Genomic DNA, 27,041 nt, shown 5'->3' on the forward strand with positions numbered 1-27,041 from the left:
GTGTGTGTGTCAGTGAGTCACCCTGGCATGAAACTACAGCACATAGTGATAAAAGCCAAGTATGACAGTGAAGAACATGACAGTGGGAAGAGACACAAGCTCTTTTTAAAGCACACGGAACTAGCTTAAACTAGCATAATAACATTATAACAAAGGGCTCCTTTTCTTTATCATCAACAATGGGTGAAAATGGCTAAAATAGTTTATTTATTACAATAAAGCAAAATTATACTGTAATTATAATTTTTTACATAATTTATTGTGGCATTGCGCTGCAGCAGAAGCAACAAGTCCTCCAACCTAAATGACAAAATAGCTTTCTTGTCCCTATCCCTCAATACGCACCAGTTGTCATGGTAACAATAATACAATCTGTAGGGATGTACAAGCAGCAGGCGTACCAGACCTTTGTTGTCATGGTAAACGATAGGAGACACACTGGTTAAGGTTGTGAAACAGTGACAGTTTGTTTAGGTGTAGGCACAAAAACGACTTGGTTAGGTTTAAAAAAAGAATTGTGGGTAATGAACGTGGTTAGAAACGTCGCTGACTGTCGGGCTAACGCCTTCATTTCTGTTCATTAGTGTAAGCAGATCTGTGCCATGTTTACACATGTTTACTTCAAACTATCGCAAACAGGAAGCACAACACCGGCAGGATGGATAGTCAACATCTCTCCTTTGTTTTATGTTATTGTGTTCTGTGCAGTGTATATGAATGATGTAAAGTGCTCTAAACAGACAGAAAGCTCTTGGAAAAGTGCTGGTGGAGTGCAGTTATGGTGGATGTAGGTGACGCACTGATTAAGGCCTTTAGGTTGAAACATAAAAATAAAGTAGTTCTATAGAACAAGCGTCGGCAGAGCTTTGGAACCTCGAAGCCTGGCACCATGTCAGCAGGTGAAGCTGTGTCAGAATCTGTGTATATTACTTTGGCTAAAGAGATAAACAAGTGTGGAAACTCAAAAATTGAGGAGGGAAACTGACAACTATGGTGAAATATATTTGTATATATATATATATAGTATATGCCTCTGATGTGGAAGCATTTGTAAAATTACCTCTGCTGTCAGATACGAACTGACTGTGAGACCCTGATGGTGCCTCAGAGGGAAGATGTGGAAACAGAAAGTGTTTAATGTGCCATAGAGAGTTTCTTACCTGGCTGCCTTCTTTCTGCCAGAAGACGGCTGGAGGCGGGTTTCCTTTGGTGCCACAGAGGAAGGTCACGGTGCGACCCGGAGCTGTGATCTGGTCCCGCGGCCGAACCACAATCTGAGGGGGCACTGCAACACAGAGAATAGGAGAGAAACGGTTTAGCGGGTCGCAACAGAAACAAAGTCTTTATGTGTCATTTTTTTGTGTGTGCGTGCGTGCGTGTGCGTGTGTGTGTGTGTGTGCTGAATGAGCTTAATACAGCGAGACTGTGTCGGCAGTGAGACTGAGTGCATTAAGCTATGACAGGCCACCAGTGATGACAGCAGCTCATAACTGGTAACTCTCTCACTCAAGTGGTCTCTGTCTCTTTATCTCTCATGCAGAAAAACACACACACGCACGCACACACACACACGCACACACACACACACACACACACACACACACACGCACAGCACACAGGCATAAATGTACTCGGACAGAGGTGCAGTATCACACATACACACGGGTCAAATCATAAAACAGAACAACACAAATCTTTGCTGCCGTTCTCACTTCATCCTATTCATCTGACTGACTGAAGAGGCCAGAAACAGATCAACATTTATAAAGACGTCGTGAACATAAAGATCTTTTTTAACGTACAGGCAACAAAGCCAAGAGAGCAGCCTCATGGGAGCTGAGACCTTATTCTTTTATCAGCAGCCATAGCACTTGCTTTCAACCCTCAGTTAACCATGTTTGAATATTCATTATGTCCAAACATTCACTCAAGGTTGCAAAGCAATTACTCTTGATTAAACATTTTTAATATAAGAGGATTTTGTGTGAAAATAGCAAGTGGTGACACACTGTGTCGAGGCAAAAGGGAAAAAAAAGAGGCAAAAACAGACGTTAATGACACTTTAAGGGGCCAATCCTGATTTATATACAAAAGACTTATTAAGTGATGCTCTGAGGTGACTCAGAGAAAGTAAGTCTCCAGATGACGGCAAATGATCACCACTGATTATTAAAAAGGGGTATTCTTTGAGAGTTACTTCAAACATGATTAAGCTGAGATATGACACTCCATGACAATAGAGCAATTTTTTTTTTTTTTTTTTAAGTTAACGCTTCAACTTAACAATAAAATCAATTATCAGTAGCAGTGCTTTTTTTTTCCTTCCATTTTGAGCCAAAAACCAGGAACTCATGCTGCCCTATCCAAGTCGGATATCGGAGATGGGAACGACGTCGCGGCCGAGTTGACCGTGTTCCAGTTCAACGAGTCGGAAGCTTGTTATTGTTGTCGCTTGCTTGTTATTGTTAGGTTGGACAGTACTGTGTTTATGACAGAAGGGCTAATGAACAGTATATTACTACAGATTTCACTTCTGTTGCTGAGTAGAGCAGCCATGTTGGATTTTGAGGTCGTAGGTTGGTGATGTTCTTCAGGAGGCAAGTGAAATTTCCAACTGGGAACTTGGGACATTCCCAGTTCAAATAAATTGAGTTCCTCCTGGATGGTTCCAGGTGGTTCAACTTTTCAATGATTCAGGAACTATGGGGGCGGAGTTTGGGGGGGGGGCTGAATGTCACTGATTGGCCAAAACATAAACCCAGCAGCTGCTTTAGCTTGTGCATCGCTTCATTCGCAAACCAAGGAAGTAATGAGCATCAACATTAGGACGTGGGGCTGGAAGTTTCTCGTGAGTGGAAACTAAAGTTATCTGCTTCCTGACGAGTTCAAAGCAAAAAGAGAGAGGAAGAGAGAGAGAGCGAGTGTGATCTGACTGAGAGCACGAGCGAACGAGAGAGAGGGAGCGGTGATAAGCAAACAACGCTTAATTCATTTCACACTCAACAGGTCGTCTACTGTAGACAAGACGAGCGTTTTCCGTCTCCTCTTCAACCTCTTCATCTCTCCGGTGCATCCATTAATTACATTCATGAGGGTCACTTAAATACAAAGAACAACACAATGACTGTACATTATTGTTTCTCTTTGTGTGAACATTTTTTTTTGTACCCCCACAGTCGTTTTTAATCATCAGACTAATTCCCATGTTTATTCAGATGCAGACAGGAACGCACAAAGAGCAGAACTGATCTATTTGATTGAGAAAAGCAAGGACGGGGCTACTAAATCCTACGTCCTTTGTGACCTTGATTTCTTCCAACATGCTTATTGGTAATGTTATGGGTGCAGAACCTATCAAAAAGTTCAGCCCAGAACCCCAGAGGAGCCTAAATTCAGGTTTGTGGGTTACCTTTCTGATCCCAGGCACCAGGCTAATGAAATGTCTCTGGACATTGATGGAGGGCGGCAGGGAAAAGGGGGCTGCAAATAACTGATCGGCTGTCTCACTTTCTCTCTGCCACTCCTTCCTCCCTTTGTGTGAGTGTGTGTGTCTCCACACAGCCACACACATGCACACACACACACACACACATCTTTGATTTCTATTGATTTTGTAGCAAGTGAGAGGGCTTCCTCCACAGAGGCGAGTGTGAATGCATAATGATGCCCTCCACCAATCCTAATTGATTTCTCATCTACCCACCTGATCTCCTGCTTCTCTTTCATTTCTCAGTCTCAATTAGCTTTGGGAGAAACTGAGAGAAAGAGGAGAAGAACCAGACAGCAGAACAGACGGATGAATATTAAAAAAAAACACTTAACCATCAGTGAAAGTCAAAGTGTGGAGAAACAATAAATAGACAAACCATTTTTTTCTTATGTAAAATGTACATTTGCGCAGGGAAAATTCTGAACGAAGAAACCAAAACCTCTAAAAAATGAAAAGCAATAATGTAACTCTAAGACTATAAGACGCAAAAGCTCTGGTGCTTTCTTAAATAGTATGTAATGTGACATGCCAGAATTTGACTTTTCTTTTGAGTCGTTAGGAATTCAATTTCGCTAAAACCAATGGTGGAAAGTTACCTAGTAATAGAAAAAAGACATCATAAATAAAAAGAAGAGAAATACCACAAACCATTACTGTGACCCACAAACGCTATCTCTTTAAGTCCTTTTAGTTGCTTTATATCAGGATTCCGATATATCAACTTTTAGCCCAAAGTGACTACAGTTTGAAAAATGCTTGCTGACATTATTTACCTCAGAGGAGGCCAGACGAGATGTTTCCTATGGTTTGGAAATCAAGTTACACAGAGAGCAGTTGGATGGACAAGTCAGAAAAACGCACTTACAAATAAAGCAGATGAGTTCAGAAATTTTATCCGATATGAAATGTTGGCGCAGGGTCTGGCAAAGGATTCAGAATCCCTGACTTTCCAATCTCTAGCAGCGACTTGCCTGCTCCTTGTAATCGCTCACCTCAGATGCGTGCGCGAGCTTCATTTCGTGCCCTGCATACAGATTTTATACCCCGCCTTGGGGATTACCCAGCCCTTTTTTTTATATCCTAAAGTCTGCTTCCACCACGGGCCTGTGACACCTTGACACAGCAGGAGAAGATCCATGTGTCAGCAGTGGGATAAATCACAGCTAAGGGGGCCTTGGCTGAGGTGTGCAGGGTCACGGATCAAATATGCAGTCCTCCGTTAACCCTAAAGGTCAAAGCCCAAACAAGCGCCCAGTGTTTGGATGAGAGCCACAGAGTGCAATTTGAGCAGAGACACTGAACACCTGCTTTTACTGCCCAGCTACCTCAAGGACAGACTTCCTGTCAAAGCTGATGCAAGTCCTGAAATATTAAAGAAATGCAGTGTAATATTCTCTTCTTATGTAATGCAACTCCAGGCCGGTGCACATACACATGTGACTAACACACATGAGAAAAGATGCTGTATCAGAGCATCCAGCTAAGCAGGCCATTTGACAAAAAAACTTGTCGACACCTGAGCATTCCACTCCCTCGCGTCTGACGCAGCGCCATAACTTTGACCCAAATACAGTGACAGCGAGGAAGATTCAGGCTATTAAAATGCCATTTTGGTGCGCTACACAGCTCTGTCTGGAGAATAACAATGTTTGATTTGAGAAGGCAACCAGCACATTGCCTGAGGCTGTAATAAATAATTAGCAATAATGGGTGCACTCGGCGCGACACTGAGCTTTAGATTTAGGGCAGGGAGAAACATTAGCATCTTCACATGGGATGGAAACAGGGAGATGAATTGTAACTGAACAGCTGAAATATACATGATAAAAATCAGCAAACAATGCCTGCAAGAAATTACTGTATTTGCAAAGCATGTGGCTCGTATAATAATTTAGCTTTCTGGGCTGCTGGCTTTTGGGTACAACAGCTTTTACTGTTGAAAGCGCCCTTAAAAAAGATAGAAACTGTCTGCATATCAAACACCATGGCACCTTAATTTTCCAGTTTTATGAAATGTAAAACCAGGTCTGTGAAAACGATGGCACATAAACTGATAACTGCAGGAGGCAGTGTCAGGGAGGTAAATTGGGGGATGTCTAAATAAAGAATGAAACACTGGAGATAGGAATTCAAAAGGAGCCTAGAGACTTCTTTCATATGCTGGATATTGCCTGAGCCGGAGAACACATAACAATGCTAACATGCCAAGAGGGAGGCAAAAATAGACGAGCACTGCAAGTTAAATTGCCACAGCTTTTACGATAAGAACTGTCAAACTGAAGGGGAGGGAAAGTCTGAGTGTGAAGTGCTTGGTCTCTTTAAATATTTGTGTGTTTCTGTGTGATGAGGACGGAATGTTCTCTTCAAGATGAGAAAATTCCATCAAAGTCAAGACATTTGGACAGTCATTAACTTTTAAAATGTCCATTTGAACTTAAGAATTGAGTTTGGCGGGAAGTTTAAGATCAAGTTTGAGGCCGTGAAGGTTAAAATTACCACTATGATGGGATAGATCTGGCAACACATTGAAGGTCTTACTGTTGGGGCCAAAATAAGGCGTCCAAGTCCTAGAAGTTCACTGTTACAATGTCCCACTTGCCGGATGATATCACATAGCCTAACCCTTTCCTAGGAATTATGGTCATAAAGGATAATTCCCTACCGCCTCCCACAATAAAGCAGGAATTATTGAGGCAGAAAGTCAGGGTGTGGAGGTCAGGGTGATATGAAAGCGAGTTCATGCTGACCTTTTCATTAACTGCAATCACAGTCTTTCCTTAAACTTAACCAAACCATAATCTTTCCCTATGACACAGCTACCGAAACACTGGCATTCCAATGTAACCAAGGGTATTACAGGATTGTCCAGTATTGATGTTCTTGTCTGGTGACAGGGATGATGATCCAGGTTTAAGAGGGAACATCGTCTTCATAAACAAACTAAAGCGGAGACACGTCTCGACCCGCTCAGCTGCTCACCACATGCTGCGCTCCCGCTCACACACTGATCACTGTGCAATTTGCTGCACCGCTGTCGTACGAACCCAGCGTGTTGCTCAATCACACAGCAGAGGCAGACAAAGTGCTTACAACCAAAGCATCTTACCTCCCCTCCCTACTCCCCCCCACCCCTCCCACCCGCACACTTGACATGTGATTTGCACCAACACACTGAAGCTATCACAGACAGGGGAACACAAATACTCACACACACACACACACACACACACACACATACTCCCATGAGTTCCTTGGGGGCCTGGATGTGACAGGCAGCTGTCACAGTGCCACGCTGATGCAGACGGCATGTTTCACACACTTACGCTCGAGTAAACACACTCTCTGCCACTGCTGCTGCTGCATGAGCATCAGCTTCATCCTCTCATTTGACACCCTCTCTCTCTCCCATACGTTTTTTTTTTTTTCCCTGAGACTATTCTATTCTGAAATGAAGATTGAAGAGGTGGTTATTTCCTAAGTATAATGTATTATAGCAGGACCATAATTCATCTATGCTTTTATTTAATTCGAAGTTGGACCTTTGTGCCCAGGACTCCTGCCTACTTCTCTAAAATCAATATATGAATTAGAGAGCTGGTACTGCTTTAAATAGACCGGGAATAAGTTATAGAAACAGTGCTGTAATTCTTTGGGTTTATAATGTCAAAACACTTTAAAGGGTAAATGGCAAAGACGTTTAATTTCAGAAAATTCAACAGGGCTGCCATCTTGCCTACTGTCTGTACATACAATATGAACAATATGAATTATCAAAATTTTGGGGTAAAACTTGTTGTTTTCCTTCCGTGTACAGATTTTCTTCCCTGTACTGACTCTACTCAGGCTCTGGACAGACTCGGGTTTTAATAAATACAAGAATCAAGTCCTGTGGTACTTTTAACTTAGAGAGCAATCACAATGAAATATGAAACAAATAAGGTATTTATTTCTGTTTAGTAGGCTTGGACCGATATGTGACAATAACGAATATTGCAATATTTCTCGCTATATGCTGTATATCGCTTATACATGAAAAATAAAATACAATAATACAATTATGTGTTATTAAAAACCCCCAGTAAAACATAAAATATGCTTATATTGTATATCTCAATAGTTGGGTTGGACTGTATCGACATAGTTTTGCTCTTTTATACACCAACTCCAACTGGCAACTAGGGTAAACTTGGATCCAAATGTCCAAACCCGCTGTGTCGTCAAGGCATTTAGAAAACAGGACATGGCTTCATAAGAAAAATATCATAAAGGCCTTAATCTAACTGTAAGTTTATTTAGTTTAAGTGTAATTGCCCTCCTTGGCTTTGGCCCTCTTCCTGATCCTTATCAAGCAGCATGCTTGATGTGTTAGTCAGAGTTCTTGAAGTGGGAGCGATCAACTGAGAACATTTGTTATTCTGACCGATGTCAAGGACTGTCAGATTAAAAGGAAAATGTGACGTTTCTCCTTTTGCCCTCATCTACATGCTCTGCATTTCTGTGATTTTTTTTGTCAAATTCAATCAATTTTTTTTCAACAGAAGAATTGCCCATTAATTTCAGTGATTGAGTATTCCACAACTTTCATATCCCATTTATTCAGGATTGTTTTGATTATTCTTTTAACTGTCGGGGGGAAAAATATATTCTATCGCTAATGCATGCTCATTTCACAGCGAGTGCACAGTAAAAACAAGTCATTTTGTTTTCATTTCCTTGACAACCGTACCAACAAAGCTCTATGTATGAGGAGACACTGTCAGCTGTGTAAAAAAAACAGCATGGGAAAACATCTTGTTTTCAAGTTTTTCACTTGTTATTAAAAAACAGATTTACGACTCAACACTAAACGAAATAACTAGTTAAAATGGTCAACTTTGTTGTGTGGACCAGTGATGAGCTGCTCTATTCACACATTTGGCACATTTCTACTCCACTCTCAGTTACAGAGAAGTGTTTATCTAATGGACATAAATCTGTTGATGTCCTCTGCCAATGTGTCATAGCTTAAAAGGGTTATTTCATTCCTCTCTATTGGACACTGCCTACGGGTATGCGAAGTGAGTGAGAGGAGAAAAAGATGAAATGTTAAAATGATGTAAACTTTTAAAGGATCAAGCCCCTTTCAGAGATAGAGGCGTACACTGAGTCACAGATAAATACAAAGACAACACTCCTCCAAAACACACAGCCCAGTTAACACTCCTCTTTGTTGTGTTACCTAATCTTCTCCTGAAACCCATCATTTACACTCACTGCTGTGACACTGGAGACAAAAACTGTCCGGCCGCCGATTCCTCAGACACCTGTGAGAAATTGCAACTCCTTTTCTCAATGACGTTCGTCTTTCAGGAATACCAATGAAAAGCTCATACACAGCAATGAAGAAACAATATTTTCACTCCGTAGTTAAAGGTCTATTTTAGCAGCTTTCATATTATTCTATTTCACAACGCACAAAAGAAGGACCCTATTTATTCGCAGCTTTTATTCATGTAATCAGCAGAATTCCACCAACACAAGTGGGAATGATATCATGCCCAAGCAGCTTGGTGTTACATGACGAGTTTGTCAGCTTCCATACAACGCTGCTGCTGTTAGCTGAGGGCGTCTCTGCTGAAGAACAAACACTGTAAAAACCGCTATATTTCACAGTGTGGAAGCGTTTTCTTCCAGAGAGGAAATGAAATTGTCAAAGCATGTGTAATTAATCAGTGTATGACTGGAGCACTATTATGCTTTTTTCATTTCTTTTACAGTGTGGGGGATATTTAGGGTTTTTATTCACTGTATTTCCTTTCCACTCTGTTTAATGTATTGTGTACTAAATGAAATGCCCTTGGTGTTAATGGAAGCTTTTTCTCTCTAGTAATGGAAGCTCCAGCTCGATGAGGTAAAACATGACTGGAGAGCTGTTGTGGAAAATCAAAAGCCTACTCCCACAGGTACTTAAATACTAAATGACCATCCTCTAGGCTTGGGCCGGTATTCAATAATATTGAATATCGCGATATACCCCACCATGTGATATTACTTTTGCACATGCTGGTGAGTCCAACCCCTAATTTAACAGCTTTGCTTACTGTACATTGTGCCATGGCATGTGATAAATAAAACTTTGTATTGCTGTTTAGTGCCCCCCCCCTCCTTGCAATAATATCATATATCGCGACATTAAATTTTGGATATCGCCCAGGTCTACTATCCTCTATTTAAAATTGGCAGGAAAGCAACAGCGATAGTGTATATGTATCTGCATCTGTCTCCCATTCCCTCACACACACACACACGCATGCATGCAAAGATGGGATGAAATGGAATACTTACTGGATGGGCCGACTGCGATAGAGTGATGCAGAAAAGGGGCGGAAAAGAAAAAAGGGAATAGAAAGATGAATGAGAATGAGATGATGAGATGGTGATGAACAGTGATATTGGATGAAATATTTGAACAAGGCAGAGTGAAACTCTCGAGCACCACCGCCACTCTGATCTATTTAAAACAAATAATAACATGAATTAGCTGGATGTGAACGGACCAAGGTGAAATTGGTTGCTATTCAAATAAAGTGGTCCCAAAAGAAAGGAGCAGAGGATGAGGACGAGGAGGGTTGATGAATTGAATTTGGATTACAGGTGAAGATAAGAGGTGTTTTGATTGATCTGTGGTTTTCCTTTCTGTGCGTCTATTTGTGTGTGTGTGTGTGTGTGTGTGTGTGTGGTATTCCTAATATCCCTAATACTGCAGCTGCATGCACCAACCCACAATCAATTTCCATTTGCCTAACAGCTGCTGCTGGGAATGACTTCTTCATTCTGCTACAAAATTCTATTAGTAAAGTGAGTTTATGCGTGAGCAACAGTGTGTGTATGTGTGTGTGTGTGTGTACTGCCTCTTGCACCAACAAATACCCTGTGTCTGTTTATCAGTGCATGTGTGTGGATATAGAACTTGATCATATATATGTTGACAGATGTCAGACGTGTCTGTATATTGACAAGGGCTGCTCACATAATCAACTGTTGCAGAGTAAAAACTCCAAATATTCCCTTTTATCATCACAAATGACAGATTTCTCATCCGAGTGCCTCTCTTCAAGGGACTGACTTTATTCTAATGCACTTTCAATGTTTTTTGATCTTGGCTCTCTCTCCAGAGGGATGACAAGGCACGGATTGAAAGTCCATTTTTTTCCATTTTCTGTCTGTCTATCTGCTTTTCTGGTAATGGGCAACACCTCTTCGTATGAACCTCTCGAACATTTGACGATAACATACGACATGATTTAAAGTCCTGCATTTACATAGCCTGAGGAAAATGGAGAGAAAATGGACTTGATGGCAAGTTTTTCCACAAAAGCAACATAATGTAACTCACCAAACGAAAGACAATTAAATGAGACAGCATGCTGGTAGGTGAGCTGTGGGCAATTCGTGATGCATCATTGCGAAACAGTCCATCTGTGCAAATAATTTACTCATGTATTCAGTGTTAAAATCCAATTTTTTTTTTTTTATCCTCATTGGAGTTTCACTTGTTTAATGACATGATTTTAGTTGGCAGCAGGTTTCTACTTTTCTATTGTTAAGAATATAGCATTTTCTTCCTTCATTGTATCACTTTAAGCATTGTTTTTGTTTTTTCACATTAATCACGCTTCATAAAAATCATTTAATCTGTTATGATTCTCAAATCTGAACACCTACATAATGACTGTTCAGCACTGCCAGTAACACCAGCTGGAATTTCTGACAAACACTTTACCAAAATACATCTGATGCATGTATTTGTGTGTGTGTGTGTGTGTGTGTGTGTGTGTGTGTAGTGAGTGAGGTGGAGTAGCCCATGTCTCACCATGCACTTGCAGGATGCCCGATGCCTCGGCTTTGCCCACACTGTTCTCTGACACACAGGTGTAGGTGCCCTCGTCCTCAGCTCGCACCTGTGTCAGGCGCAGACTGTTGTCGCTGCGGATTTCAAATCTGGAAACACATCGACACACAAGATTTAGCACAAAATGCAGTTCATTGGTGTCCTAGTTGTTGTGAATTTCATTTTAGTGGAATTTGCTAAGGTTATCTGGTTGAGTTAATATCTGGGAAATGACAGAAAATGCAGCATTATGAAGCTGATAAATGAGCCATTTTTCTTACTATCTGAAAGGTTATGCAATGAAGTTGGCAAACAGATGTCACAAGGAAGACAGTTAAGTATTTCAAAAGCTATAGGTAAGGATCAAGCAGCTGATGTGTTCTCTGCACATGGCCAGTGGAGACAGAGTGAATTGTCCTGTACAACAGCTTCAAGCATCGGTCAAAAAATCCATCAGCGTCTCCCTGAGCAGATCTGAATCCTGCTGACAATAAGGGAACATTTTACCCTATTTCCCCTGAGGCATCATTAAAGTTTCATCCACTCAAATCCACAAAGTGTGTAAGAGAGCGAGTGAAAGAGTGCGACTCTCACAGTAGCACAGTCACAGTGTTACCCCGCAAGAGTATCGTGACTGCTATTACTTACTACCAGGGTTCAGCACCACATGATATAGAGGATTCTTGTCTGGCAGCACAGTGAGCGCGGACACAGTCTTGGCAAATTTGACAGCTGTTTAACAAATATGTTGTTTATTATCTGGTGAGCGTCTCTGTGCTTCTTCCTGTTCCTAACACAAGCTGCTGTCCCATATGAGTCCACAATGTCTTTTATTATTTAATCATACTGTAGGCATGGTAAGCAGCGATGGACTTCCCTACAGCCCTTCATTCACATTTTGAAATGTAACATAACTGCTTAGTATCACCCTGACAAATATTGTTAGTATGATGACACCAGGTTGGTACAGGTGCATCATGCAGTACTTGTTGTTTCCATCGTACCTGCCCCGGGGCAGCTCTCCCTCCTCTCTCCGCCAGCGGACAGTCGGAGTCGGGTCTCCATGCACCTCACAGTAGAAATCCACCGTGTCGTCTGCCAGCACCACCTGGTTCACCGGCTGTTTGGTGAACACTGGCCTCTCTGGAATTAGACAGAGACAGAGAATGGGGAGGGAGGTTTAAAACTGCTTGTGGTGCAACTTCCTAATTGCAATCTGACTTTTCAGATTCGTCAGCGATTTATAACACCGCCTTTCATGCAATAGAAGAGTGGACACATTTGGGATAGCTTGGCTAAATTCAGATACAACTATTGATGTAGAATCATATCTCTGATCAGTCAAATGAGAGGGGGAAAAAAACAGAATGGAGTACTGGAGGAAAAGAGGAGCAGGAAGTGAAGGGTTGTGAGGCCGTGATAAACTGTGTGGTAATGCTGATGTGCCTTGTCTTGCATCAGAGCTTACTCTGAGTCTAAATATTTGTTCTGAGCCTCAGTTGGGCCTGAGAAATAACTTATCAAAACTTTTCCAGGACAAAAAAGGCCCAGAACTCAAAATGAGCCTCTATTGACTCATTATTATTAGCAGTATTTATCAGATATTTGATTAAACACAGCACAGACTACGATATAGATGAGAAAAAGACAAATAGTTGCCTAAACATTATTATACAACACATCATCGCTGATACAGTTAAACGCATGACAACACTGAGATACACAGGAGGGAGAATCAATACCAGTGACACACACAGAGAGACAAATATGCACTGTGAGCTCTTATCGGGATCATAATAAGTTTTTAAATGAGTGTATCTTGCAGACCTCACAGATGGCAGTAATATTAAATACAAGGGGAAGTGTCAGGCTGTGCATTTTCAGGGACCATCAACTGATAAATTAAGTGACTTCACGCTGGGTTTAGGTTCACTGTTGCACCGCAATGTGCAGAAGGAGCAGCATCTGTGTGGTGGTGGTGCTAAGGATGAGGGGGCTGGTGGGAGTGAAAAGAAAATATCAATTTTCTATCTGTTTTCCTGGGATCAATACACACTCTGAGAACGCTTATAGCGCTGCTGCTGTGCTGGGAGTAAGGCAGAGAATCAGAGAGGAGAACAGGAGGGGAGAGGTCAAGAGAGCAAAGTAAAGGGCAGCCGGAAGGGAAACATTCGTCTTCTCTTCCAACAATATCAGCTGGAGGAGGAGAGAGCCACCCAAAGAAAATAAATACAGAAAAACGCTGGACGTGCGTTTTCTATAAGAGCCATTACAAATGACTCTATAGGCTTATTACCTTTGTGTTACTAAGGATTACATGTGTTATGATGATTTCAGTACAGAGTCCAATAAATTATAAAGCATTGACTCAAATGTAGGCCATTTGCACTGGAATTTGATTTGAAAAATCAGAATACTGTACTTGCCATATGTTTAATTTCCCATACACTGTATACAGGTTGACCATGCTTTAATGAGACACAGTAATAATGACTCACCAAACACCACTAGCTCAGCAGGATCACTGTCTTTCTCTCCAACCATGTTGGTGCCAACACACACATACATCCCAGCGTCGCTTTTCCTGGTGTTGGAAATCATCAGCTTGCCTCCACGGATCTGAAAATGAGGGGCACAGGGAGGGGAAGGAGAGGGAGGAGGGAAAAAAATGGATAAAACGGTAAGAGTAGGAGGAGGAGGAGGAGGAGGAGGAGGGGGAGGAGGAGGAGAGGGAAAGAAAGAAGACAAATCGAAAGAGGTTGAGAACAGGATATTGAGGCATATTAGTCAAGAGAGAAGCCACTCCATCATGTTTAGTGTGCATCATGACAGATGGCTCCTCTGCTAGTTTGTACACCGTTTGACAATGGGTCTACCTCCAGGCCAATTGCCATAGAAACATCTTTCACTGTTCAGTGTGTAATAAGTAGCTCTAATGAGTCGTTGTTTGATGATGGCATACAATGTGTATGTATGCTTCCAAATAGCAGGTTTACGTGCTGGTGTTTGGCCAGTAATTTCTAGAAGGTAGGTTTATTCTGAAGAACACGCTCGACAGGTTAAATTAAACTACAATCAGTGCAGTTCACTGCCAGTGTTGCTTTTTAAATATGGACTCTGATGGGAATGGATAGGTCCTTAATCAAGGTCCTCTCATAAATAATCAAAATTCAATATATTCCATCAGTGGTAATAGAAATTAATGAGTGGTCAATGGATGTCCAAATTGTTATTTGGATGTTTACTGAAAAAAGGGAATTCGCAAGTGTGATCTGAAATTAGAGAGGTTTGGCTGAGTAATCAAATAAAAATATAGCATATTTCAGATAAACACTCAGAGAAATCAAATCCTGCGAGGTTGGATTGTGGGTCCAGGTGCCAGGCATGGGGTGTGGCTGAGAGCGGTGACTGCTTTGTTGTCACATCAAAAAGTTACAGAGACGGCTCGTTTGAATGCTCAGTTTCTGAATACAGGCTCTGTGCATTTCTCTGTGGACTGAGCGCTTTGATACTTTCACTGTGAAAATATAGAACGTAGACCTGCTTTATAGTCAAGTATGACATGGAAATCTCACTTATTAAAAAAACAGCACTCTTCAAAACGCATATTAACTTTCTTCAATGACAGGTACAATGGTTAAGATGTGTCATTTCTTTTGCAATGCTCCATGGGTCTATATAAAAGCCAGCAGCCAAAACTTACAGTGATCCTCTCGTCTCGATCATTGACCCGGATGTTGTTTCTCTTCCAAGAGATGGTGGGCTCAGGATGGCCTCTCGGGGGAATACACTCCATGACAGCTGGCTCACCAGCTGCAACCACCACATCGCTGGGCGTCTGACGGAAGTCATCTCTCAAAACTGGGGAAAAGAGCAAAGGTGCAGAGAGATGGTCAGAAAAAGTGTAAAGCTCTTTGTTGATGATACGATCTTTTATACATGTAATTCTGCTAACATCCTGCTCAAATTTAACATGCTGACGATACCTTCCTTTATCCGACTATGCATACATGGAGTCATTTAACGCTGTCCTTACATTTGGCCTTCAAAAAGAGACAACATGAATGCCAAAAATTTGGACTCATCCAGCACAAGAAATAAGGATAATCCATCACTGTTTAAGCAGATAAACACGAAGCATGACAGGACATTGATACTGTATAACTGTGAGTCTAACATGGTGTGCATGTGTCCCTAATGTCTTCATAGACTCTGTGTCATTTGTGCAGCATCACAGCACATCAATAATGAAGGCTCTTGTGGCTGATACACACAAAGCAGATGAATTATTCAATCTGATCCACACACACACACACGCACACGCACACGCACACACACACGCGCACGCGCACGCACACACACACATTAATGCATGTACAAATGTACATGCATTAATGCACCTGGATATGTGGTAAGGAAAATAAGTCACCATTCCAACAAGTCCATCAAAATCAACTGCAGGATGTCACTCTGAATACCACATCCAGAAAAACAACTCCCTCTATTTTACTTTCTTGGAGTCTATTCATAAAACATTAGAGCTCTGTCTTCGAGTCAACCTGCCTCCTTCACTTCCAAATTAATTCTTCTGTAGCCAACATCTTGTGGCTGTTACCTGAAGGCATCAGGCTTTTTCTTGCTCACTGAAATCTCTAGAGCTCTGTGACCTCTCAGATTACAGGTCTTGGTGGATGGTTTTTGTAGTCTAGAATGGTGTACTGACAACACCAGTCTACCAGGAAGAGGTCAAACCCATGCAAGCCTGCAGGCTAGAAGTCTGCGCTAAGCCACTCCGGGGATTTACAGAGGGGATAAAGCAATGAGAGGGTTTGTATGGCATTCCTATCTGGCCTGAATGTCCCCCTAAAAGCCACTCTAACTGATCTGAAAAGCAGATCATACAATCTTTCACATCACAGTCTCTCCTAGACATTTATAAAGAAACTTCGAAAGTCAAGCAGCAATCCTTTCAAAATAGCACTCGGGGGTTATCAAATTTCTACCCTCAAATATTCCACAACCTTCTCTTTGAAGCTATGGGCAGATGTGAGATCTGGACATCAAGGAGTTCGGTGGATGATTAATTGATGCAGGGGGATAGCATGGCCGATTTGCATACATTATGGCGATCTAAACGATAATATCAATAAGCTGTACCAATATGATAACATTCAGCTCATGTTCTGACTGAAGTCTCTCCTGACTGTGCAAAGATCTGCAGGATCTGTCACGACCGTCATAAAGAGGAGAATAGAGAAATCTGTTACTTCACCTTAAAAGTGCAAGTCATGTCAGAGAGCGGCATCTTAATTTACGCCAACAGCTATTCAAAGACATTTGAACATCGCTACACAAAAAGCTGTAGAGTGTATCACCTCTCTGTCAAAACACAAGCTTCTGTAACATGCCCTGAGCACAAAACTAACAGATACAGTAAGTTTGTCATGCTCGGGAGAAAGAGTTAAAGTGTTAAAGTGTTGTCTTAATATAAAATAATGTGCAATAATGTGTAAAGCTTGATAGAACTGGCTTGAACAGTAAGACAAACTACTTGAATTCTTAATCTTCATCATCTGATTTAACCATCATATCATCATTTCTCACCTTTCAGGTTGAAATGAACGCCAGCAACATTTACACATTCAGTACCAGAGGTGTAGATTAGTCCTCTTTCTACTATGATAGAGGAGCTTTTCCAGGCACTTGTACTTTTCTGAGTCAGTGCGTACACTTTCATCAGAGGACTCTATTGAACCACTGAGATAACAAGTACAAACTGCCACAAATGACAGAGTAGCCTGCAGTTCGGAAAAGGTGATTCCATTAACATTTAATTTGAAACTCAGGTCTCCGTTAGGGAATCTGTTAGAAAACCCTCCAATGAGAACAAGATGGTCACCACGTTCAGGAACTGATGGATGGTTGGTGCACTCATAAAAACCAAAATCTCCCTCCCTGTACCTCCCTGTGAAACCTGATTTATTAGTTGATTCAATGCGTTTTCCGTTCCCGTTGCATAAAGTGTTTACATTTCAGTGAATATTTTTCAAAGTCCAGGATAATTTTCAGAGCTCTCTTAGAAATGCTCCATACTCAATCACTTGATATGTGAAGCCTTGAGGACTAAGCACACAGGAGAGTATATGCTTTGTTACTGCAGTGGAATACCAAAGTGTGAAACTTGTGAATCCATTATCCACTGAAACAAATATTTACCTAAGCCCACATGATGTTATGGTCATGCAAAGCAAGTGACATGCACGTGATATTGTTTGTCAATAAATACCTCCCCCAGGCTTTTTTTTTTTTCATCATCTATCAATACTGATGGATCGTGGAATATGTACAGTACACGTGAGCGTGTGTATGTTAAATACACGCAGGAGGGCGTGTGCATGTGTGTCCAATGTTATAGTGAAGAACAGCACCAATGTTGCTGTAATGTCACAGGCCAGCAGGGGCGGGTCACTGCCTCATCTGATTAATGACACATCTCCCCTAATAACAGCACTGACAGGCCAACAAAGCCCCAGGAACATTAGCATTATCATCACCATCCATATAGCTATCTGTCCATCCATCCATCCATATGAACTCACTCACACTCTGACTTCTGAGGACATTTCTTTATCTCTAATATCTTGGCTTGTGTGAAATATTTATAGTTTTCCAGTGTCAGGCTGTATGCCTGACAATAGCCAAGGCTCATTTCTCTTCTTGTCAAGATAGTGTGGCATCCTCTTTGAGTGAGAGTAAGCGTCGGTGTGTATGTGAGGAGATAAATCCGCCTGTTCTGTTGGTAATCAAGGTCATGGGAGACGGGCACATCAGTGTTTAAGGAGAGAAGAGGATATTTTTCATTTCCTCATTAGCTAACGGAGCCTGTGCTTTCCTTTGCCCTGATACAGGTCTACACAAGTCATTGTTTGCCGCTGAACCATTATGTTGCTGTCTTTTTTATCTGTGTCTCTTAGAGGGATGAAATTGCCGCTTACGGCTCTGGTCAGACCTCATATCCTGATGGCCAATTACTTAGCCACAGAACATTTGGGGCATTCCAAATCCCATTGGTCCCTCCAATCCTGAAATGATATGCCAAACCACACCCCTGACCTTATCTGTACCTGCTGCCAACATTCCCCCCAATCACTATTCACGGCATATTACAAAACCCTGCCTAAATTGTTCAGGAGCCTGTCCCGTCACGCAAAGCGAGGAGGGAAATGGGACAGTTCGCCGCACCCCGGGTCTGAATTACCATGCAGCGGGGTTAAAGGACCGCCGTGATGACCTGTCACACACTTTTCTGAGATCATGGCTCCAGGGTCCCCTGATCTTTCCCATTCTACCCTCCACACTTACCAGATCTGAACGAAAAGAGGGTCTCTGGAAGTTTATTAGGCACTGGCAATTACCCATGAGGCCCTTGGGGGCCCATATTAAGTGGGTGCACTTTGACCCTTTCTTTAAACCCCTTCAACAAAGCCAGAGTAATCCCCACCACTGGGACCTGAACGGCAGGCTTTAATAAGAGCACTGACACACAGTAACAAACACAAGGTAAGAGATAAGGAGCACAGCTGTATATGTTTCAAATACAAATGTCTGGAAACTGTAATATACTTGTTTCACTCACTCTGATACAACTAGTATCAGAGTGTATATAGTAGTATAGTATATATATATAGTGTAGTATATCTGATGATGCGACAACACCACATGACAATAAATATTTGTCTACCATTTACCTGGACATTTTGTTCACCATTTCTGGTGAATTTCTGGATCGCTGGTGAAATGTCACGAAACTGTGTCATCTTACTCATTTACTCTTATTGTTTTTTCCAGTTAAAGTGTAGGTTATTTGTCTTTATGTATAATTAAAAACAAGCAGGTTAATTAGACTGTATTGAAAATATACGAGAGGATACAAGAGCATCCGTAGCTTTCTGAACATAAGCTGAAACACAGCTGAAGCAGTGGTTAGGAGGTAAAGGAAGAGCCATACTAGCAATAACAGAAGGGGCAGTGGCCATCCACATTCACTATTTACACAGCCTCATATTGAAAAACAGAAGGGTAAGAGCTTCTTGGCACAGGGATTATCTTTGGAAATTTATAGACGACGTCCAAGAAGGAAAACCATCGCTCACAAAACTACAAGACTAAACTTCGCCAAAGAACATGAAAACGAGTCTGATGGATGTTGGCAGCACATTCTCTGGTCAGAGGACACCAAAATATTGTTATGATCAGACACGGAGCGTCGGACATGGAGGTGGGATTGCGCTGATATGGAGCAAAAGGTGTAGGAGATGATATTTATGGGTGGAACTATGAATGCAGTTTTTTTTTTAACTCAAACGCTGAATGAAAACACAACTCCCAGTCTCAAGAAGCTTGGCAGGAGCGGAGTTTAACAACATGACAATGATGCCAAGCACACTGAAGAAATCACAAAGGGAAGAAAGTGAAAACAATGAATGAATCTCGATTATTTAAAAAGGTGGAGAAACAAAACCCATCCAGCAAAGAGCAGCTGAACAGAATCAGGCAGAACATCTCTCTACATGATTTGTATTCGACTGATATCATCCACGTTCAGGACGGTTGAATCTGTCATCAAAAATAAAGGCGACATACAAAATATGAACAAAATAAAAGAAAGAAAATCGACTAATGACAGCTGTTCTAACTTTTGGTTCTTAAATATGATTTTTCATGATAATCTATTTTACTCAACTCTTTTTTGTATTAACCGTTTTTCAATTCAATTTCTAGAAAACTATTTCATACGCATGTATATCAACATCACAATATAAATTTCAGATACATCACGAGAGAAGATTTTTATTGATCACCCTTGAACAAAGCCACCGTTTTCACTGACCTCTGTCTGTGTCTGTGTGTCTCTTTATCCAGTGACAAACACATTAGTCACACAAAAACAAATGACACCCATCTGCGCGTAGCATTTATCAGCCGGTGATGTCGCGCTGATGGATGTGCAAATTGCACTGAATCATTATGAAAATTTAAATTCACCGGAGAAGCTTATCTAATTTACGCCAAACAAAGTGTGTGATTGTATGGAAGTAATATTTATCTGTGACCGTGAGACTTCTGTGATTTACCACATGTGCAAAGTATCAGGACCCTGCTGTATATCAAGGCATCATTTGAGCAGTTAATTGCACATAAAAAACACCTTTGGGGGCGAGCTCAGTCTCACTTTTAATTAAATGGCTTTATCGCTGTTGTTAATGTTCCAAGGAGTGTGTGTGTGCATGTGTGCGTGTGTGTGTGTGTTTGTGTGGACACCCCCTCAAAAATAAATATTCAGATGGCAGAGAGAGAATGACAGATAGTCCCTTGGCTGGAAGAGGAAAGGGAGGGATGGAGGGAGGGGAATCAAGAAAAGCGTCCTAGGGCTCAGGCTGAGTTGTGGGGGATTGAGCTGGTCATCTGTCAATCCGTCAGCTTACATCTTGTCCCAACATGAAGCAATCTGCTTTGGTGTGAACGCACACGCAAAAAAACACGCTGATGTTTTTGCTCTTTCGCCCAAGTGCATACATCCTTCTTATCCCTTTATCAAGCCTGGTTTGACACACTCATACATGTCTTCTTCTCTGTTCTCTCTACAAGTGCTGCTTGTTCCCCAAGGCAATATCTGTCTAGGCCCTTGGGCCCAACAGGGGCCCCCATCAGAAGCCACCTTCCATCAGCCACTCTCATTATCCAGAGTGGACCCCCTCCGATCCCTATCAGCCATTACACCATGATGAAACGGCCCGCACAGGATATTGGTGTGTGTGTGTGTGTGTGTGTGTGTGTGTGTGTGTGTGTGTTCTCAGTGGTGATTGGAGGGTCTGGAGAGGATGGCGGGGAGGAGGGGGTCTCACAGTTGGAGACAGATGTCCGTTCTGCCACTAAGCACCCAAAGCCTCCCCACCCCACCCAGTACAAACACAGACACTCGCAGATACGATGCACTGCAGCTGTAACAGCAAACACAGTCTGCGTCCAACATGACCAGCTCAGTCCAATATACAGGCTGACTGGAGACTGAAACCTCCCACAGTACATCAACACAACACACACACACACACACACACACACACACACACACACACACACATTCACAGTGTCAGGAAGCCCTTGCCATTTCTTTATCAGCCATTTTTTGTCAGCTGACCTGAGATGCCCCCCCCCCCTCGCTTCTAAATAACAACTTGGTCTAAAGAGTAATTCCATTTTTTTTCTCTGTGCTGTCATTTGGCTCTTTGGCCTCAGAGTCTTTTATGGCCTTGAGTAAATGACATAACATGGTCTAGCTCTCTGGAAATGCTCATATGGCCAATAAGAAAACTGAGCTGGTGCTGAAGCTAAATGAAATGGAATCACAGCGACAGGGCATTTCAATTACTCCTTCCCCGAGCCCAGAAGGGTCACCGTCTTGGCCCGAGCTCCTACCCTTCAAGCACACAATCACACATGTATAACCTGTTCATCAATGTCCAATGCATTTTTCCCCACAAATTTACTTCCTCCATTTTCTTTTGTCCCTTAGTGTGTCAGCTGGCGTAACCATTTAGGCCTCTGTCGCTGCTGTTTAGTCCCATCAGCTGACTCCCATTTAGCAGCCGCAACAGCTGCCCCGGCCCCACCCACCCGTTCCCCACCACCCTTACTCACACCCGTGTTACCACCAAACCTGGGCTGAATGGTTGAAAAAGCAGCTGGTCCCACTAGCCATGATGATAAGGGCATGAAAAATGATTTCCATGCATAGCTGCGAAAAAGATTACGCCCTACAGGTTGAGATGTTCAGAAAATCTTTTTTTGTTCTATGTTATTAGTGAGGAGATCAGGCATTAAAATGATACCAATTCAAATGATCAGTTTGATGGAGCACTGGAGTGTTTGCCAAATTGATCCTGGCCACAAGTTTGACAGAAAATCTCTGCAGTGCAAATTAAAATTACGTGAAAGCCCTGGTGTTTCTCACAGCAAACCTCAGGAAAACCAATTATTGGCCACTGAGCTCAGATAAGACCGAAATGAAACCCACAAGTCACTGTGATGCATTACAAGCTGATTATAAGCCTGTTATTAGCATAGATAAACCTCCTCTTCTAACATAATCATCAGGCAAACCCAAGAAAATTACACTCAGTTTAATATTCAAGACGTGCTCTGATACTGTTTACGATGCTTTAAAATGTGTTATCAGCGTCGCAACATGTAAAATCCTGCTCAAAATTGAATTAAGTGATAAAATATGAGAAACTCCCATCACAACCCCACCTCTGGAGCTGCAGGGAAAATGGATGAGGTTATCTGTCGAGGTGCAATGTTTCACGGCTTAAGCGCTCATAAATACCCCGGGCTTGGGCCCACCATAGTGTCTTGTCACACCCAGACATGTTGCAAAGGGGGGCTGGGGTAAGGGTGGATCAGGTGCAGGTGGGTGGGGGTAATACTTGGCAGCGGTGCTGTCTGCAGCCAATATGACCGTGGGCCCCACATGCAGCAGTGTAACAGCACAGGAGGCACTCATTATCAGCCACACAGACACTGCAGGGAAAAGAGGGGCTCACAGGGAGGGGATTGCTCTGTGTGTGTGTGTGTGTGTTACACGAAAGCACATGGCTAATAAACATGCTGGAGTGCAGAGGTTGAGGATAATCAGGCCAACTTGCGGGCACCTTGTTAGCATGGAGCTGCAATCATGTGACAATAAGATTATGTGTTTAAGCCAGTTCACGCTTTACATGGGAGTGCGTACCACACAGTGCATGTGGTAAAAAAAAAAAATTATGTAACTGGGAGAAAAACTGACAGGGAGTGAGGAAGTCTCATGATACAAACAGAGATGCCACAGCGCTGTATCCAGGAAAGACATGTAGACAACTGGACTTTTCTGATATAACACTCTTGTTATTTGACATGAAATACTGTAGTCTATATGAATGTCCAGGTTATTGCTTGTGCAGTTCTAACTTCACAAAAGTTTCAATGCAAGATTTTACCTTCTCTAAAATTTGCAGTGTATTTGGTGATAGCATTCTAACACTGGTCATCACTTAACACCATATATCAGATTGAAGTTGAACTGCTAAGCTGATGGTGCGGCCTGCAGCATATCCTACCCGGGAAAACACTCACACTAGACAATATTTTCGAATGTTTAACATCCACATCCACCCTGACCTCCAAACTACGAGGTCACAGCGTAGCTACGCACACAGCTGCCATAGCTACACTGCAGACTGCTCTGTAGCTTTCGTGCCCATCTTCAGAAATCTACATTACAGCAGCTACTGAAATACCATATGCGATTGTCATGTAGTAAAGACAACATGAAGCAAGTTGTGATAATAAAAGGCTGTGTTATCTTCTCCCTTTCAGTAACACATAGCTAGTATAGTCATCTCTGCTTGAAACCTCCTGCTCACTACGGTGGTCACTATCACAGTAAATGAAAAAATGAAACCAAGGCAACTGCAAAGTCTGATATTCAGTGACGGAACCTCCCCACCGCTGCTTGTATTATAAAATGAATGAAAGATTGTAAACACAGTTAATGTGGGAATACAGTATAATCCATCTAGTTCTGCAGGGCTGCCTGTTAACCCCTTGCACCGAGCATTAATCCCACACATTACCGCCTGCACTGGCTGACTGTTGGATGTGCTTTTAGTATGTACAATGAATCTAAATTTATATAAAGCCCTAAAGAACTGTCCAATAAAAATGGGATGCTGGGCTGCACACTAGATTTTTCTCAGGTTGGATATCTTTCACTGATTTGGTCGTACAAAAAACTGAGGGCAAGAAAATTCCCTAATTTCTCCTACACTCACCCACAGTCATTGTATTGCACTTGCTACAAGGGAGCGATGTGTGTCGGTTCATCTGGCTCATGCAGTTGATACGCAGATAAAGGAATAGAGTTAAAGATGAAATATTTACAGCGCTTTTGATGATCGAGGAGGAGCACGTGACTTTTCAAGAATTGAGCCTTAGACTGTACTTTGTGTAGATATGTGTGTCCACAGAGCTACTTAAGGCCTTAGCAAACCCTCCATCCCTCCTGCCAGACCCCCCCACCCCCATCACCCACTCCCACTCCCACCCCCCCTCTCTACCCTTTCATTTCCCCATCACACATGCACACACTCAAACAGAGCAGAACAAGCCTGAGGCATGCCAGGGCCATTTCACTGAAATAGCCATATTTCAAGTCAAGGGGGGGGGGGCGCCTATTAAAATACTACTTGGTAGTACAGCCAAAATCTTCTCACACTGAAGCTCCCTACCCTTACCCACCTCCTCCCGCCCCCAACCCCTCCCATTAACCAGGTATTACAGAAGATGGCCTAAGTTTGTGCACAGACACGGATAGAGCCAGTCTGCTGTAAACACAAACATGCCTGTGCATCCGTACACACACCAACGCTCCCGCAGACAAACTTCTCCTCATTTGAGTGTAAATCCCTCCAATCTCCTGGCACAAGGAGCGCTCACCTTATGTGTGGCTCAGCAGCAGGTTCCCGTCCCAATTCTGAGCGAGTGCTGCTGCTTCCGGCTGTGCTCACCCACCCAGCAACCTTGAGGTTAATCCACCGCAAACCTCCCCTGGCATGCCATGTTGGCCCTGTGTGTGTGTGTTTGTGTGTGTGTCCATGTGTTTCTCTGCCAATTTTCCATCTATGTGTTTAATCTCTGCAATTCCTGATGAGACACACACACACGACTCCTCCAGCCCGGGACAACTTGCAGACCAAACTCAAAGCAAAGTATGGACTCTGCTGTTCTCTGACATTTAAAGTAACATTTTGGCTCTTGGATTTTCCCCCTAGAAAGTGGAAAGGGATCCCACAGGGCAGACTGGTGGAAAGAGAGAGACATCCTTCACTCAGATAAACCTAGGATAGCGCCAAAGGCATCCACCCTGCTGAAGTGTCCTTGGGCAAGACAGTGATTTGTTTCCTACTGCAGGGTGCTGTCATGTAGCTCACCCTGACTTCTGACCTTCTGCGGTGAGCAGCAAAAAAAAACAATTTGCTGGCGTGGATCAATAATATCACATTATCAAAAAACTGTATTTAAGATTTATTTCTCCCTCTATTTAGTCTCTTAATGGGAACGGATGATAAACAGTGCAGGCTGGTGACCTCGGAGGAGGAAAGACACGTTAGATTGAGTACAGTTGAGGTGAACCCTTTATCAATTTATCAACTTAATGAAGCTGTGTATTCATTGGCTCGTCTTGGAGGATTTCAATTCAAAAATGTATTTGTTTGATTTGAGATTAAATCATCTTTAATCCTTGTCTTTCCACTGAAATCATACATTCTGTGATGCATATGATACGAGCTTGCTCTGTATGAGTCTTCTCTTTAATTGACACTGGCATATATCCTTCAGGGAGCGTGCAGAGATGCATCTCGAAGCCCCACAACCCCTTTGTTAAAAAAGCAAATGTATGCTTCTATCACGGAAACTATGATGTAAATGACAGAGATAGAGACATGCCATGTCTCTTCAAATTACCAAGCTATTCATGAAATATTCAAACTGTATGACAATACTTACTTCAGCTTGAGTGGCTCCCCACTCCTCATAAAGCTGAATAAATTATCAGGTGAAGCTATTAACGCCTGATTGACAGGCTTGCAAAAGCAACTAATGCCCCCCGAGACAAAATATAGATCAGTGAGGAAAAACACACACAGATATTTTGGAGTGGATTTTAAAGAATATTTTTTCTTTTTTTTTTTTTTTTTTTTTTTTTTTTTTGCTTTTTGTTGGAAATGGAACATGCCTTTAGAAACTGAGGAAAAGAGGAGATGAAACAACATTTTGATTGGAGTTGTTTGGCAAAAACAAGCCGGTGGAGAGATCCAGAGAAAAAAATCTGGACCGCATGCTATGACAGGAGGAGAGGGAGGAGGTGGAGTGTGTGTGTGTGTGTGTGTGTGTGTGTATGTGTGTGAGGGGATTTGCAAACATGCACATCCATACACGCACTTAATCTGATTGTAATTCAAGCAATATGTCCACAAATATGTGATATGGGACACAAGGTGTGCGGGGGTGATGTGTGTGCATTTGGAGTTGGGAAGGAAGAACCCCTCCCCAAACACAGACATGGAGAGCACAGACCGGTGTGAGGGGTTAAACAAGGAGAAGTAATGCAGAAGTAATGTATGCATGGCATTGCTAGGGATGGCCGAAGCAAAAAAGGAAAAACCCTCCTCCCCCTCTCAGCCCCCACCCTCCACCAATAACACCCACCCTGGGACCCCAAGGGCCAACCACAACAATACCATTACAGAGGTGGTCGCAGCTCCTGTGTGTGGTCAGCTAATAAAGCAATTGTCTGGCCCTGAAAAGAGGATTACTTTAATCTAGTAATGGCTGATGTCGTGCGGCCTATAGAAGTGGGGTAAGAGGGTCATAGGGAATTGCTGAGAAGCCCATTGTAAGGCAACTGAAGCCCCCCTCTATACACCCACCCCCCCACCCCCCAACCTGCCAGCGCCATACTGCCCTTAGCTGACCCACCAGCCCAATAGAGGCTACTGTAGTTCACCCATCTGGAAAACCACAAACACTCTTTAACTCGACCTCAAGGGTTGGACAGAGCCGCCTACAGACAATGGGTGACCC

At 42.5% G+C, this 27,041-nt stretch overlaps 1 protein-coding gene across 1 annotated transcript in view; it reads right to left on the bottom strand.

Moving 5' to 3' along the window:
• Nucleotides 1-27,041, bottom strand: part of robo3 (roundabout, axon guidance receptor, homolog 3 (Drosophila)) — a 157,951-nt gene that overhangs the window by 32,549 nt on the left and 98,361 nt on the right. Inside the window, exons 3-7 of the mRNA XM_023410164.2 lie at nucleotides 15,064-15,221; nucleotides 13,859-13,979; nucleotides 12,365-12,503; nucleotides 11,343-11,470; nucleotides 1,161-1,285 (exon numbers count right to left, since the gene is read on the bottom strand). Coding sequence (XP_023265932.1) covers nucleotides 1,161-1,285; nucleotides 11,343-11,470; nucleotides 12,365-12,503; nucleotides 13,859-13,979; nucleotides 15,064-15,221 — 671 coding nt within the window. The remainder of the gene's footprint in view (nucleotides 1-1,160; nucleotides 1,286-11,342; nucleotides 11,471-12,364; nucleotides 12,504-13,858; nucleotides 13,980-15,063; nucleotides 15,222-27,041) is intronic.

The sequence above is a fragment of the Seriola lalandi genome, unplaced genomic scaffold, assembly GCF_002814215.2.
Source record: "Seriola lalandi dorsalis isolate HSWRI2012SDOR001 ecotype SW California unplaced genomic scaffold, Sedor1 jcf7180002054415, whole genome shotgun sequence".
Classification (NCBI taxonomy): domain Eukaryota; kingdom Metazoa; phylum Chordata; class Actinopteri; order Carangiformes; family Carangidae; genus Seriola; species Seriola lalandi.